General features: G+C 52.5%; 6 protein-coding genes across 6 annotated transcripts; 4 read left to right on the plus strand and 2 right to left on the minus strand.

Moving 5' to 3' along the window:
• Positions 1-113: 113 nt before the first annotated feature.
• On the minus strand, positions 114-1,972 carry phoB (regulatory cyclin phoB). Its single transcript, XM_026764009.1, has one exon. The coding sequence runs from the start codon at positions 1,718-1,720 to the stop codon at positions 488-490; it is 1,233 nt and encodes a 410-aa protein (XP_026632044.1). The 5' UTR covers positions 1,721-1,972; the 3' UTR covers positions 114-487.
• Positions 1,973-3,698: 1,726 nt separating this feature from the next.
• Positions 3,699-6,827, plus strand: BDQ94DRAFT_164815 (armadillo repeat protein; the record flags this gene model as incomplete). Its single annotated transcript, XM_026770127.1, has 3 exons — positions 3,699-3,999; positions 4,078-5,783; positions 5,835-6,827. The coding sequence occupies 3 exons, from the start codon at positions 3,699-3,701 to the stop codon at positions 6,825-6,827; spliced, it is 3,000 nt and encodes a 999-aa protein (XP_026632045.1).
• Positions 6,828-7,193: 366 nt separating this feature from the next.
• Positions 7,194-8,663, plus strand: BDQ94DRAFT_915 (putative fructosamine-3-kinase). The gene is made up of 2 exons (XM_026776836.1): positions 7,194-8,258; positions 8,317-8,663. Exons 1-2 carry the CDS (start codon positions 7,318-7,320, stop codon positions 8,411-8,413), a joined length of 1,038 nt encoding a protein of 345 aa, XP_026632046.1. The 5' UTR covers positions 7,194-7,317; the 3' UTR covers positions 8,414-8,663.
• Positions 8,664-8,720: 57 nt separating this feature from the next.
• On the plus strand, positions 8,721-9,871 carry BDQ94DRAFT_132209 (uncharacterized protein). Its single transcript, XM_026764010.1, has 3 exons — positions 8,721-8,846; positions 8,870-8,874; positions 8,982-9,871. Exons 1-3 carry the CDS (start codon positions 8,734-8,736, stop codon positions 9,695-9,697), a joined length of 834 nt encoding a protein of 277 aa, XP_026632047.1. The 5' UTR covers positions 8,721-8,733; the 3' UTR covers positions 9,698-9,871.
• A 424-nt stretch (positions 9,872-10,295) lies between these two features.
• Positions 10,296-12,262, plus strand: BDQ94DRAFT_132211 (putative cyclin). The gene is made up of 5 exons (XM_026764011.1): positions 10,296-10,565; positions 10,631-10,712; positions 10,773-10,901; positions 10,953-11,280; positions 11,337-12,262. Exons 1-5 carry the CDS (start codon positions 10,348-10,350, stop codon positions 11,720-11,722), a joined length of 1,143 nt encoding a protein of 380 aa, XP_026632048.1. The 5' UTR covers positions 10,296-10,347; the 3' UTR covers positions 11,723-12,262.
• Positions 12,263-13,028: 766 nt separating this feature from the next.
• Positions 13,029-14,904, minus strand: cds1 (phosphatidate cytidylyltransferase). The gene is made up of 4 exons (XM_026776948.1): positions 14,531-14,904; positions 14,081-14,453; positions 13,227-14,020; positions 13,029-13,166 (listed from the first exon to the last, which is right to left on the minus strand). The coding sequence occupies exons 1-4, from the start codon at positions 14,687-14,689 to the stop codon at positions 13,131-13,133; spliced, it is 1,362 nt and encodes a 453-aa protein (XP_026632049.1). The 5' UTR covers positions 14,690-14,904; the 3' UTR covers positions 13,029-13,130.
• Between the last annotated feature and the right edge of the window lie 171 nt (positions 14,905-15,075).

Raw genomic sequence — 15,075 nt, forward strand, 5'->3', positions numbered from 1 at the left:
CAATACAGCCAGCACTGTCTTTTTCGATGACGCCTAAACCACTCGGGGCTACGGAGCGGGCCCAGCGATGGGTCAAATGGGTGGAACACAGTGGGCCAATCGATCCCTCTATCGTCCGAGAAGAGTGAAATATATCATGTATTGTGAATGCTGTACAGGGTGTTATACGAGTAAAAACCAGACATGACACTAAACGGAAAGATTCAAAAGAACGAAAAACGAGAAACAGTAAATTCAAACAACACCAGCCATAAAGGATATCGATCGCTCCCCGCCATCAAAATATGCAGAAACAACATCAACTCCATGTCCGTGTATGTGTGATATGTACTGGTACAAACACATCGTCTTCCCACAAACTCTCCAGATAGTAGTAATCCCTAGCTTGCGCCATCCAAGCCCAGAAATATATGCAATCGATCTAAATCTTCATGCGTGGCTCGCAGGCACCTCAAATGTCGACGTCGGAGAAGAAAAGAAAAAAGGATCAACTGTCACGTCCGATCGCATACCCATCACATCGCTCGACCAAGCTCTTGTAGTAGTCTACAAGCACTTCGGGTTCGGGCACAATGCGCCACTCTACGCGGAACAGGAACTCCAACTCAAGCAGGGCTAGCTCGGTCATGGTGATACCGCCCACCCGAGCGTAGGTCTTGTTGGTCCAGAAGCTGTCGCTTAGGCCCTTGCTAGCTACCGTGGCGCTCGCAATGAGGAATCGATGAATCGTCAGGCTGGACACGGTGAAGGCGGGGTACAGAGCACAGAGTCGGTCAATGTAGTACACCATGCTCAGAAGGATCGGAGGGGACAGCGTAGCATGGGTGGTGAGTCGCTGGAGGTAGTCATGCACCGAAATTCGCGGCGGCGACCGCGAGTGAAAGCGAGTCAAGCGACCTTGATTCAGAGGGATCTTGTCGTTAAACCGGATCAGCTCCATCAACATGCTCGAGATCAACACAACAATATCCCGAGGATCCGCCAGCTCGTACCGCTCCGGCAGCAACTTGACTGCCGGAATGTCCGGTCGCATTCGTTTCGACTGAGAGCCCTCGAGGTCAGCGTGAGCTAGGCCCGCGGCGCGCTCACCACCGACCGGAGGGTCGTTCGGGCTGTTACGCTTGTTGGACCCGGAGCCAGCGCTGTTGGGGACCGGCATTGGGGGAGTCGAGGTAGATTGGGCAACTGAGGCGGGAACGGAGGCTGCAGGTACGGCCGGGACAGACACGTTATTGGCAGGACGATCCTGAGCAGGGCGCATGGGATTGGAGGCGGGAATGGCGGCGTCAGCAGGCGGATGAGACGTGGTGCTACTTCCGCCCCCAGAGGAGGTCAGCCCGGCGGACATGCGACCGCGAGGGATATCCCCTGAGGGCCCGGGAGGGGATGAGCCAACGGTATGCCGGTTTAAGGCCGATCGAAGTTCTTCGATGGCCACCCGAGAAGATTGCGGGTCGAAACGAGAGTCGGAGGAAGATGCAACAGCAGCAGAAGCGTGCCCGGCGGGCTCATAATGCTGATGCGAAGGCTGTCGTGGAAACGAGGTGAAGGGAGAAGAGGAGGAGGGCTGGGAGTGAGGGGACGGATGAGGATGCGAGTGAGAATGGGGAAGGGGATGAGAATGGGAATGATGAGTGGTAGTGGCAGTGGTAGTGGTAGTAGAAGGGGAGGGAGGGGATGGTCGCAGGGCGGCGGACGGAGAGGGCGACGAAACTAGCATTTCCGCCCAACGAGGCCACCACGTGGGCGCACGACTGAACGACGTGCAACGGAGCTGGCAGACGCTGCGAAACCTTGTGCTGCTGCGAGGGGTGAAGGTGGCGTGCACAGACGCATCGTGATCTGCGGGGGGGAGAAAGAGAGAGGAGCGAAATATTCAGCTCTTCAAGGGAGGGAAGGAGGCTGAAAGGCGGGGGAGAGAGAGAGGGAGGGAAAGGGGAGAGGAGAAGGAAAAGGAAAAGGAAGTGGAGGAGGATTAGAATTAGAAGAAGAAAAGTACTGGAGAGCAAAGAACTCCGACGAGCGAGAAATCATATACTAACAATGACGCCGATCCAGCAAGAGAGGGGGGAATATTACATTGGGAAAATTTCTCTTCAAACCGGCCCGGGTAAGTTTGGCAGTAAGAAAAAGTGAGAAATGTGAGTAAAAGTGAGTATGGAGCAATACGAGGACAGTATGATACGCAGGGAACAAAGCAGGGAAGCTCACCCTGCGTGGCCCAATTCACCAATGGGAGTCCCCGCTGGTCGGTCTAATCTCGGTCTAGTGTCCCGCCGCATTACAACCTCCCCTGTTTTTGACGCATCTCGGCAAAAGAACCAGATTATTACTTCGGACTCGCTGTTTTGCTGGTACTCATTAGGAGATAGATACTCAATTGGGTACAGTGCTACATGGATTGGGAAGGCGGAGTGTTTGACACTCCCCGGACCATCTTATCATGAATTACGGAGTAGCCATGACATGTATAAAGCACTGTATAGAATTACTCAAAAGTGCTTGCTCTGTATTTTACTACAATGTCAATGTGTGTGTGTGTGTGTACACTACTACTAGTAGTCCCGTATAGATAGTAAGTAACTTGGCGTCAGGTGATGGTGACACAGACCTATCGATCTATCGACTCCAGGGGAGCAAACGAGGCGAGGAGCTGCATCCCTTTTGGTCTATAGGCCAAGAAGCTTCTCTCCTGTCCTTCCGGGTATCAGGGACACCCTTTCTTCCACATCCATCGCCCGGTCATTTGCTAAGGATCATGCGATGCTGAGTATGAATTTACCCCCATCGTCCGCACTTCCATTTACTACTAGTAACAACTACTCCAACTTCTCTCCAACTTCCCAAGAAAACCCCCCTCAAGCAGCTTCTTCTTAGTGACACCAAGCACCATTGCTTCCCTTCTTTCAATTAATTGAAAGTCACCATCCATCATGCACGCCTCGTTAAAGACTCGGATTCAAGGTTTGTTGCATCCCTTGTTTGGCAGTCGGGGCACGATCCCAAATACCATGGGATACATGGATACATGGGATACCAGTACTACCTCTTGGAGAGACTGCAGCCAATACTAATAGGGCTGAATCACATGATGACTCTGCTGTGTCCGGCGATGGATGACTCAGCACTGTCAGCTTACTACGCAACCGCAACCATCAGGTGATGTCACCTGATGGCTCCGGCCGAAAGCGGTAAGAGGCAATGGCTCCCCCGGGCAGCGGACCAAAGTATCACCACTAAGTCAACGTCCAGAAGCTCCCCCCATCTCCCCCAGTTCAGCTCAAACCCCAGATCCCTTGGTCGCGGATCTTGTTTCTATCTATACTACCTCTTTTCCATTCCGTACATAGCCTGTACTGTTTGTGTTTATTCTGTCATATTTGTTAGACCTTATCGGAATCTCAGTTCCTTGTCTTGTGGTACTGATCCGGTACTTTCACCACTCATTCCAGTTGCAACGCCATTACAATTCACAATTGCTTAACCATCGCCTCCGGCCAGCTGGCGATACGCACGCAACCTTCCTTCCTGGTCAAACCCATCCTCGAAAATTTTATCTTCCTCATCCCCCATACATTGGCCTGTTCATTCTCTCTTTCACCTATACCAACAATTTCCACGCGATCAGCTTTAACTTACTTGTTTCTCCGACGTAATCCATCCAAGATCCCTCCCGCGGGAGGCGGCGATTGCGCACCATGACTCGCGCCTCGGCCCCTCCACTTCTACTACAACTACAGAATGCAGAAACGTTGTCTGCCCAGGCAGCTGCCCTACGAAGCCTGAAGAACGAGACAATTGGTCATGACCAGCGCAAAGAGTCCTGGGTTCGATGGGGGATTCTTCCCGTGTTAGCCAATATCCTGGTCGCCCGGCAGTCTCCCGGAAAAGGCACGGCTTCCGCGGAGCTCGCCGGGGGTTCGAAGCTCCGCTATCCTACATCGGAGGAAGATGAAGCTTGTCTTCAAGCGGTTATCATTCTAGGGAGTTTAGCACAAGGTATATAAAATAACGCTCTGGTCAATCGGGTACTCTACACGTACTCTTATCTCAGCACGGGAACTGATGATCGAGCAGGCGGTGCGGCCTTCCTTTCCCCCATTTTCTCCAGCGGTGTTCTCCCGGCCCTTCTGTCCATTCTCTCTGCGCCGGAATGTCCCTCGTTCTTCGTTCTCCCGATTCTGCGAACCCTCAATAATGTGGCGGATCGACTGCCGCTCCAGAGTCAACAGCTATCGTCCAAGGACACACGCTTGGCCGATCTGCTCTTCTCCAACGATCACATTGGCTGCTTAGCCCGTATCCTTGGCCAGGAGTATGAAAGCCATCATGATCAAGCGGCCATTGAACTTGCTGCATCCCTGGTTGGGAAATTGTGCACGGAGGAGGTCCATAAGGCAGTCCTGGCGGAGTGCGGGGTTTTGGACGCCTTGGCCGTAAAGGTAGCTTCTTTCATCGTTGCCCAAGGCTTCGTACTCCCCGGTGCGGAAGCGCATGTGCAGGATCCGGGTGCTCTTGGTTCTCTACCAGCCCCTGCACCTGCAGGAGCTAAACTGGCGCCCATTCTTCGCGCCGTTACGGTCATTATCGAGCATTCCAAGTGGCGCGCAGAGCACTTTCTCTCATCACCCGGTATACTTACTGTGTTTCCTAGGCAGCTCCCCGAGTTTGCTCCGACAGACATCAAGAAGGGACCATGGGGCTCGACTTACTTTTCTGGTTCCGCCGTTCCCCGCCATGCAGGCGCAAGTCCCTTGGAGCACCTTTTGCCATCGGTTCCCTTGTCGCAGAGCAAGTCACCGGCGAACACTCCTAATTTCCCGCCTTTAGGCCATCAGGGTACCACTCACCGCCGACACAGCCAATCGTATTCTACGCCGATGTCGGTTTACGATCCTCCAACCTCTGAAGACGAGGAGAACCCCATCATTCCGTGGCTCCTGTATATTGTCCGTGCGGAAGGTGGTATGGTTCGGTTGATGGCGGCTCGTCTTGTGACCGTCCTTTTTCGCTTGGGGCTAACCAAGAAGCGTCGGGTCTCGATGCTATGCTACCTGCTAATCCCGATCTTGATCCGGATGCTTGATAAGGACTACGAAATGAACGGGGACGATGGAGTCCAATACGGGGGACTGATCCCTTCGACTGAGCGTCTTCGTGAAGAGGCCCCGTTTGTGCTGGCTACCTTAGTGATTGATGATTTTGAGCTGCAAAGGCATGCAGTCGATGGCAATGCCATCAAACGACTCTCTCAGCTGCTCAAAGAAACATACAATCCAGTTCAGGACGTCTCTCGTCCCATGTGGCATGCGGATGCTGAAGGAAGTATTGAGAGTCCTCCCGACACTTTGTCCGCAGAGTGCCGCCTGGGCTCCCTGGGCTTCTCTCGTGTTCATTGCCACATCATGCGATACCGGGAGAACATCCTCAAGGCCCTAGCAGCTCTAGTCCCTTTCAAGGACGAGTATCGCAAGGCCGTCTGTGAGAACGGCGTGGTACCGTACATCATCGACTCACTGAAGCCGTGTTCAGACGACCAATCGGCGGACCCGTCAGGTCCAAAGAACACCGCTTCGCATGGAAACCCGACCTCAACCCTGTTAGCTGCTTGCGGTGCCGCGCGGATGCTGACGCGCTCAGTCAGTGTCCTAAGGACGAGTATGATCGATGCTGGGGTGGCGACGCCTCTCTTTGTCTTGATTAAGCACCCCAATATCGAGGTGCAAATTGCTGCTACGCAGGTGATATGTAACCTAGCCTTGGATTTCAGCCCCATGAAAGAAGTTAGTTCTACCATCCTTCTGCTACTTAAGAGAATGCGCTAACAGGTCAAGGCGATTATTACCGCCGACGTCCTCCCTACCCTTTGTGAACACGCACACTCTCCGAGCACCAAGCTTCGCATTGAGTCACTATGGGCCTTGAAGCATGTGGCATATAATTCCACCAACGACGTTAAGGTGAGAATTATTGAAGGGTTAAGCCCCGCCTATATCCGGCAAATTATCACCCAGGATCCGACCAACGCATTGGCCAAGCGAGGGATGGATGAGGAGATGGACAACGGTTCCAGCGTCGGGATGGGGCGAGCCAACTCAGCTGGGGAGCAGGTGGATTTGCTTAACCCGGTTGATAACGCCACTGGGCAAGATGAGGACATGAAGATGGCAGACACAATGCCCCCGTCCAAGATGAGCCTGGATATGTTCCTTCCGGATGCCACGAGACGGCGCAAGTTGGCCTTGCATGGTAACCTCGACCAGACAACCCAGGCCCGGCAGGATGATATTGCAGTACAAGAACAGACATTCGACCTGTTGCGCAATATCATCTGCGGGCCAGGCGCATCCGAGATGATTGACCATTTGTTTAAGGTGATTGGTCAGGACCTGATTTTGGATGCGTTGGCGGACAAGCTCCGGCCCCGGTCGATCCAGCTTCCTCACCGGAGGGAGTCGTCAGCGCACCGGCCTCTGAGCGTTCCTACGGAGATTCTGGTGTCAGTTACCTTCGTCATGATTCATCTGGCTGCGGGCCTCCCGTGGCACCGCCAGCTTCTGGTGTCACACCGGGACTTGCTACGCTACTTGATGGAGTATTTCAATCATAGCCATCGTGAAGTCCGCACCAATTGTGTGTGGGTAGTGATTAACCTTACATACAAGGACGATGCGAGTGAGGAGGAAGGGTGTCGAGAACGAGCGTTCCGACTGCGAGCGATGGGAGTCATGGATCGGCTGGCCAGTCTTGGGGATGACCCCGATCTGGACGTGCGGGAACGGACAAGGACAGCCCAGGATCTGGTCAATCACTTGACGCACACATAGTGAGAAAAAAAAATTTTATAATATTAGGCTAGCTATGCATTCGGGGGCCTGGATTTTGCGGACTATTTGGACTGGATCGATGGAATTCCAGACAATCTGGGAGGCGTTTGAGGGGCTGTTGTGTACAAAGCGTTGGTTTACTCATTGTAGACGGTGCTTGAACAGCACCAGGAAACTCATCCATTTCTACTGTGTGAATTTTGTTCGTGGCAACTTTCTGGTTCCTCTTCCTTCTATTGATTGATATCTCATCCTCCATCCCAACTTTCAGTTTCAGGCATCCCAAATGGGTTATCTTATCGATAAGATAAGGTCCGAGCGACGTCATCGGAAGGTCTGCCGCTGAAATCGTTTCCGGCCAATCTTACGCTGCTGTTTGTTTTTGTCCTGATGTCCCCTTCTTTTTCCGTGGTCCCCCTCTTCGTTCTCCTCTTTGTTCCTGACTTTTACCATCGTCACATCTTCAGTTGCGTGTGTGCTGATTGAGACGATGGCTCCCGTGCCTGCCACGCTGCTGCGTGCCCTCTCCATCCCTGACCCCGCCAAAGCCAGCCTGTCCACCGCCGGTCTAGGGTCGGGCTTCACAAACACCGGTGCAATACGAGCTACAGTTCCCCGCTCCGACGGCTCAGGGGAAGAAGAACGACGCTACTTTGTCAAGACCTCTCCAAATGGCGAGGCTGCGGAGGAGATGTTTCGTGGGGAGTACGAATCGCTCAATGCGATCGCGACGTCCGTGCCCGGATTCTGTCCGCGGGCTCTCGCCTGGGGCCCGCTGGAGGAAAGCGCTGGGACAAGCTTCTTCCTAGCAACCGAGTTTTTGGAATTAGGAGGAGCCGGCCGTCGAGGTCGAGGAGATACATTAGCCCAGCGATTAGGCAAACTACATTCGACGCCAGCACCCCCCGACCCTGCAACAGGACGACGTCGATTCGGATTCCCTGTTCCGACCTTCTGCGGGGACACCAAGCAGCCCAACCGCTTCTGCGACTCGTGGGCGGACTTCTATGCCAACGAGCGGCTGCTCACCATCCTCGAGTCATCAGAAACCCGGAATGGTCGTGATGCCGGCTTGCGGGATCTGGTGGAGCGGACGGCGCGGACGGTGGTCCCTGCATTGCTGCGGGACGGACACTTAGGTTACGACAGGGATGGGAATGGACAGGGTATTACGCCTGTCGTTGTTCATGGGGATTTGTGGAGTGGGAATGCAGATCGCGGTCAAATTGTGGGCAGCGGTCGCAAGGATGACGAGGAGGTAGGCGATGTAGTCTATGATCCGTCGGCATGCTACGCACACAGCGAATATGAATTGGGAATAATGAGGATGTTCGGCGGGTTTGGATCGGCTTTCTTCGCAGCATATCATAAGAATGTGCCCAAAACTGAGCCAGTGGAGGAGTATGAGGACCGTGTGCGATTGTACGAGTTGTGAGTTGTCCTCCTGGCTTTCGGTCTGAGTTTTTGGGAAAGAAGCTAACAAAAGAAGATACCATCATCTGAACCACCATGCGATATTCGGAGCCGGATACCGATCGGGGGCTGTATCTATTATGCAGAAGTTGCTGAGAAAATATGGGGATTAATGCTTGAGCCGGACAGAGTAGCTGCTATTGAGCTCGTTTCTAGAATGCCTTGGGGGGCCGTCTACGTGGATTGTTCTCTGCTCGTTAATGGCGACATTCATGACTGGTATCACAATTGAGCTATTCCATATTCGTATCTTTAGTATATTGCTACTTATTACTACTACTTCACTGTAGGCATATCTTGATCCCTTACCGCATGCGGGGTTGTGATCATATGCCATCAATTAATAAGCCCATGACACCATCCTCTGAGTATAAATAAACAGCCACTGCCGCCCACCGGACCATCCCATCGTCAATTCCACATCCATCTCGCAATGGCCGTGCCTGACGCAGACGTTCACCCCGAAGCTACCGGTGCAGCCAAAGCGCTGGTTGACCGACACCAAGCTGAGCAACCATTAAAGCTGTATGCCGGCTGGTTCTGTCCGTGAGTTACAACCCCCTCCCCCCCTTCAAAGTGCACTTTTTGGAATCTTCTACTAATACCTCCGCAGCTTCGGTATACTTCCCACCCCTCATATCTTCTCACTACTCCATTCATAATCGACTAATCAATCTCCAGTCCAACGTGTCTGGCTTGTTCTCGAAGAGAAACAAATTCCCTACCAGTACATCGAAATAAACCCCTACCACAAAGAACCCTCCTTCCTCGCTCTGAACCCACGAGGCCTCGTCCCCACTATCTCCGTCCCCGACCCCTCAACCAACACCTCCAAGCCTCTCTACGAATCCACCGTCATCCTCGAATACCTCGAAGAAGCATACCCAAACCACCGACCTCTCCTCCCTTCTGACCCGTACCAGCGCGCCCGTTCCCGCATCTGGATCGACTACGTCACCTCGCGCATTATCCCCACCCTGCACCGCTTCCTCCAGTACCAGCCCTCGACGCGCGGAATTGAGGGCCTGCACCAAGCCCGTCAGGAGTTCCTCTCCACCTTGAAGGAATGGGCTAAGGAGATCGACTCCTCGGGGCCGTATTTCTGGGGCTCGGAGGTGTCGCTTCCGGATTTGGTGCTCGCGCCGTGGGCGTTCCGACTTTGGGTGTTTGATGAGTTTAAGGGTGGATTAGGGATCCCGAAGCCCGGAGAGGGAGGGGAGGATGAGGAGGTTTGGGGCAAATGGAGAAAGTGGCAGGAGGCTGTTGAGGGACGGCGGAGCGCGAAGGAGACGACGAGTGAGGCGGAGCATTATCTGCCCATTTATAAGAGGTATGCGGATGATAAGGCGCAGAGTTGGTTGGCAAGAGCAACGAGAGAGGGTAAGGGGGTTCCATGATTCATGATGAATAACTCCGTGGTCATACGAGATGAGAAATTCATACTAGCTTTTGAACTATAGTCTCGATAATCTATATAGAGCCTGCTACTACTCGTACTATGAGCTCTCTAGAGTGGATTTGTTGGAGCTAGTAATCAGGCATTTACTGTTAGGGTCCCGGCTACAACTCACAAGTTAATTCGATTAGTACTATCTAATCTCCTTCAAATATCGAGCAAATTAACCTCGCGCTAGCCATACAATATTGGGTTCAAGTAGATAAGCATAGCCAGTAACCAGAAATACATCAATACAACATCCAAGCGAATAGAGAAGCTAAGTGGGCCTCTCAGCTAGAAGCTTCAGCTTGTATCCATGGCTAATCATTGGTACCCACTACTAAATTTTGTTAGAATGCGGTCAGTTTGTTGAATCTGTTCAACAATGTCAAGATGTTCACTGTTATGCAACTACATAAATTAGTCACCATACAGTACCAGGTATTGTAACTTACGTATTGTAATTCGACATTGAAAATGTGCCCGTCACATGACCGGCTGGCCAATGGCCGTCGTCGGCGGCCATCAGCATTAAGAAGCATCCCCATCCATTCCATCCCATCCAGAGCTTCCCTCTCCAGCCATCGCTCATATATCAATACTCTCAGCATGGCTCCCGACAAGAAGGAAGAAGCATCCTCCCCGGATGCTGCCATCCCCGACCCGCCGCCCATCCACCCGTCCTTCATCCAGGTAGCCAAGCCGTACATCTTTGAGCAGACCATTCAGCAATGTATTGCCGCGATGGGTGTCAATCCACTGCGCGAAGAATCCCTTCGCTTGCAAGGCGTGACCTGGATCGATAATGTCCGCCGTGTGCTCTACCTGTAGGTGCCCATGCGCCGGATTCTCCACTGCTCCCAAAGCTCAATATAGCTAACCAGGTAGTTAGCCCGATCCGCACCTTTAACACGGCTGTGGTGTACTACCACAAGTTCCGACTCGTTCATCCTGACAACGAGTATAATTATATGGTACTGCCCACTTTATGTCCCCTGTTGTACCACTCGACGTGTTTGTTAACTCTGATCCAGGACGCCGCTGCAGCTGCGCTCTTTACTGCCTGCAAGATCGAGGACACGTTGAAGCGGTCCCGGGAGATTGTTTGCGCTGCGTATAATCTCAAGCTGCCGGCACAGGAGCACATGGCTCCTGATAATCCGGTAAGCTGTTGCTTCTGACCTCTCTCATGAGATGCATGCTAATAAAGGCAGGTCTTTGAAGCACACGCCAGAGGCATCATCGGCCTGGAGAGACTAATGCTGGAGGCATCCGGCTTCGACTTCCGGACCCGCCATCCGCAAAAGACGCTCATCAAGCTCGCCCGGAAGTACGGGCTGACTCCGCAATCGGAGGTCTCGAACCTGGCGTATCGCATCTCGCAGGACCTCTATCGTACGTACGCGCCTATCAAGCAAACGACGTCCACCATGGCCTTCACCTGTTTGGAACTGGCGGGGCGGTTACTTGACCAGCGAATCGAGGCCGTGGAGCAAGGCGTTGACTATGCAAACTGGAAGACGAGTCGTGAGGAAGTAATGGGTAAGGCCGAGCCAACTTCCCTGCATTGAAGCTCAAAGCTAAATCGAAACGAAAAGAAACTCTCTTCGACCTCCTAGAGCTCTACACCCACAACCGCGGACACACCACCGTCGGTCCCCATTTTCCAGCGGATCGCTTCCTCACCGTCCGCATTCCACTAAACACCGAAGCCGAGTCCCAGAAACTACCCCGGTACACGAACTGGGTTCCTGAACCTCGCGAAAGCAAGGCCACGAACGGCGACAAAGCCACGAAGGATGCCACCACCAAACTGCACCCTCTCACTCCTGTTGCCGCCAATGGAGACCGGCCCAGAGCTACAGAAAAGGGCCGCGATGGCGCCGTGCGCTTTATGCTGGATCCGGAGTGCGCTGATGCCGAGAAATCCCACGTAGCGACGTACTTCAAAGTGGAGATGGAAGAGTACGAGGTTGAGGAGTGAATTGCTTTGATTCTCTCTCACACAGTCTCCTGATTGCCATATATCAGATGGACACTAGGCTGCGTTCCAGCTGCAAGTAACGTGCATTGCTCTGCACGTGTTACTACATAATGCATCCTGCATAGAGGCCCGTCTCGTCTGGTCTCGTCTGAGCACGCGGGCGAATCACCGAGCATGGCAATACGCCTCGGGCCTCACCTCACTCAGACGAGGACATTCGCGCCCCGCTCAACTGTTGATCGACTGATGGATGACCCACAGGCATCTTCAAGCGACAAGGCCGGAATGTGACTCCTCTTGAGCGAGCCCCCTGGTAAGTGTTCGTGTGCCGTGTGCCGACATATTGAGAAGGACAGACATTCAGAAAGGTCATTCGGACTCTTTAATGAGGCTCCGTGTCAGCGTACACCGACAAGCGGCCCAGGAGGGTGGAAGCATTCCAGGGGACTATGACCGCACCTATATAAACCTGCTTTAGTACATACTTACCAAGACAAAGACAGAAAGTTAGCGATATATTGAATGCAATGTATACTACCATCCATACTGCCAATCATTCGTTTATTAGTATCATCAATGTGTAGTGCACTCCGAGTAGATAAGACGTGCATATCAGTAATAGTAGCTGCCTATGCTGAAGAGGTCGTGAAGGGGAAACCAGGATAGAATGAAATCAGATACATGAGGGAGATACAAGCAAGCTTATGCCTATCAGCCACGAGATACGGATAATATGCTAGTATTATCGTTTACAAATCTCCTTGCGTTATTGTCCCTTTTACTATTACATTATTACACTCATTCTTACCACAAAACATCACCATAGCAAGAAAAGAATACAGTAATTATGAAAGAAACTGCAATGAAGAGAGCTGGAGGACAGGAATAAAGAATGATAGGTTAGAAAAAAACAAGATGACTATAAACTACCACAGTATGTAAACAGTGTAGTGTCATGTCAGTCTCATGTTGCAGGGTTCAACATTTCGTATCCGCGCCCCCTGCTGCATTCCAACCCTCACTCTCCATTGTTTTCACGTATGCCTGCTTCCCCCTCCACCCTCTTTGCTTTCCCCCCTTTTTTCGCCCTCTGAAAACATGTATACACCAATGAACAACAACCCCCAATGCAATGAGCAAGGAATATAGAATATAAGTAGCGATAGCGTGACAGATACATGCATGCATGCAGGGTGCTGCACATTTCCAAAAGAAAGAGCTTCCCGGTGCTGGCTCATGAGTGAGAGCGCATCCCGGGAGGCTAGAAAGGTGATTAGAAAGGTGTATAGATGGGACATAGCTCATTTTTAACCCTCAACAGCAACTATAGAGAGAGAAAGAGAAGGATAGGATTTTCATCACGGAGATCCATTGGATCAAGGGCAGGTCGAGTCGTCATGCTTCCGCTCTAACGGCGGAGCTCGGTGTTGATACAATCCAGGATCTGTAGGTAGATAAAGTTAGATATGACGCAAAGCGTAGACTGGGAACAGGGTTGGCTTACTGTTTCAGAGACAGTACCCTGGTTGTACAGGTACTTGCTCAGCCCCCGGACGACCTCGAGTTGCTCCTCCACCGACAGACCGTTGATGGCGATCTCAATTACATCTCCGACGCTCGCCTTGAACACCGCGATGAAGCTGTGGTAGTACATGTACGAGAAGAAGCCCATGATGAACTGGCAGTCCATGCGGTCAGTGATGCCACCGTGACCCGGGATCGACTCGCCAAAGTCCTTGATCTTGAAAGTACGCTTGAGACCGGAGGCGAAGAAGCCGCCAAAGGGAGCGATAAGAGAAGCGAATGTGGCGAAAATCAGAATGTGGAACTGGATAGGCTCAATATGGAAGGTCTTGTGCATGCCAGTCCACTCCGGGACATGGTAGGGCTGGGGCACGAAGGCCGGGTTGGGCGAGCATTGAAGACCCGTCAAGACGTTGGCACCCAGATCATTGACGGGGCAGATGAAGTACTTGTAGCGCATCAGAATGTTGGTCATGAAGTAGCCGAAGATGATGGTGCAAATCCACGCGCCAAGGAACCCTTCGACAGTCTTCTTGGGGGACAGCTGGATAAGCTGGGTGCGACCGAAGGTGATACCGCAGACGTAGGCAAAGATATCGTTCGTGATGACGAGAGAGGCGGGAAGGAAGAACCAGATCATGCCCTCCAGGATGTTGTTCATGACAAAGTGAGCTTGAACGACGATCAGGTAGAGCGCCATATGCGTCCAAGCAAACTGGGTAAATTGGAACCGGTACTGTCCTTTCTGCAAGGACGCGACGAAGAAGACGAAGCCTAGGATTACCTGTCAGCAAGAAAGAGGCAAGCGTCTACGCGCGAAGAGGATGAACTGACCCATAACATAAAGCGTGAAGCTAATGAACCGGTGGTGGGTAGCTAGAGGCAGCAGCACCCGATCCACCAGAAGCACATGCTTGAAGTAGTAGATGACGCTCTCTCCGTATAAGAAGTACATGGTCGTAGCCAGAAAGTACCAATTCAGCGACTTGGTGAAGCGGAGGTTTTTCTCCTTACTGGGCACATTGGCAATGGCGATAACCTCCTTGAACGAGATGATCTGGACAGCGGTAACGATGCCGATGATGTAAATGTGGCCGGAAAACATGGCAACGAAGAAGCCGAAAATCATCACAAAGGTCCATATCGTACGTGTAATAAAGGTCTGTTTCTTCTTTTCGTAATCGGACAACTGGGGCTTCTCGGATTTCTGGTCGTCATGTCAGCCTTGTCTGCAACACAGAAACACCTTTCACGGGGGTTTCCGGAAAGCTCGCAGCTCCTCACCTCCTCGGGAATGGTGGCAGGCGCGGTGACGCTGCCATCTTTGGCCGGGCTACCGGGGTCGGAGAGGACATCGCTGGCATCAGAGATGCTCAAGCGCCGACCTTCAGAGGAGTTGGACATCCGACGTGGGAACCTGACGTTGCGACGCGATTTGGACATGACGGAAAGTTATGTACAGGGGAGCAGGGGAGAGCGACGGAGAGCGACGGAGCACGGCGGCTTCTCGAGTCGTGGCTGCGGGGAGAGAGATCAAGCTCGGAATTTGACCGACCAGGCGAGACGCGCGAGCGCAGGAGTCAATAGAATTCAGCAGGAAAAAGGGAGACGAGACGGAGCAGGCGAAGCAGCAATGATCGTCGTCTAGCGAAAATTCATGTGAAATAATAGCGACCGGGGAACAGCGGGATGGAGCACGAGCGGTGGGCAAGTCAAGTAGATCCCCTGGAGAAAAGAGCTTAGGTCTTGGAGACTATCCAAACTGCTATGGAACCGGTCAATCCAGGACGTCACGAAGGGAGAAATCGACGGTAGGAAAGGTGTGGGTT

Source organism: Aspergillus welwitschiae, assembly GCF_003344945.1.
Source record: "Aspergillus welwitschiae strain CBS 139.54b unplaced genomic scaffold BDQ94scaffold_1, whole genome shotgun sequence".
NCBI classification, from domain to species: domain Eukaryota; kingdom Fungi; phylum Ascomycota; class Eurotiomycetes; order Eurotiales; family Aspergillaceae; genus Aspergillus; species Aspergillus welwitschiae.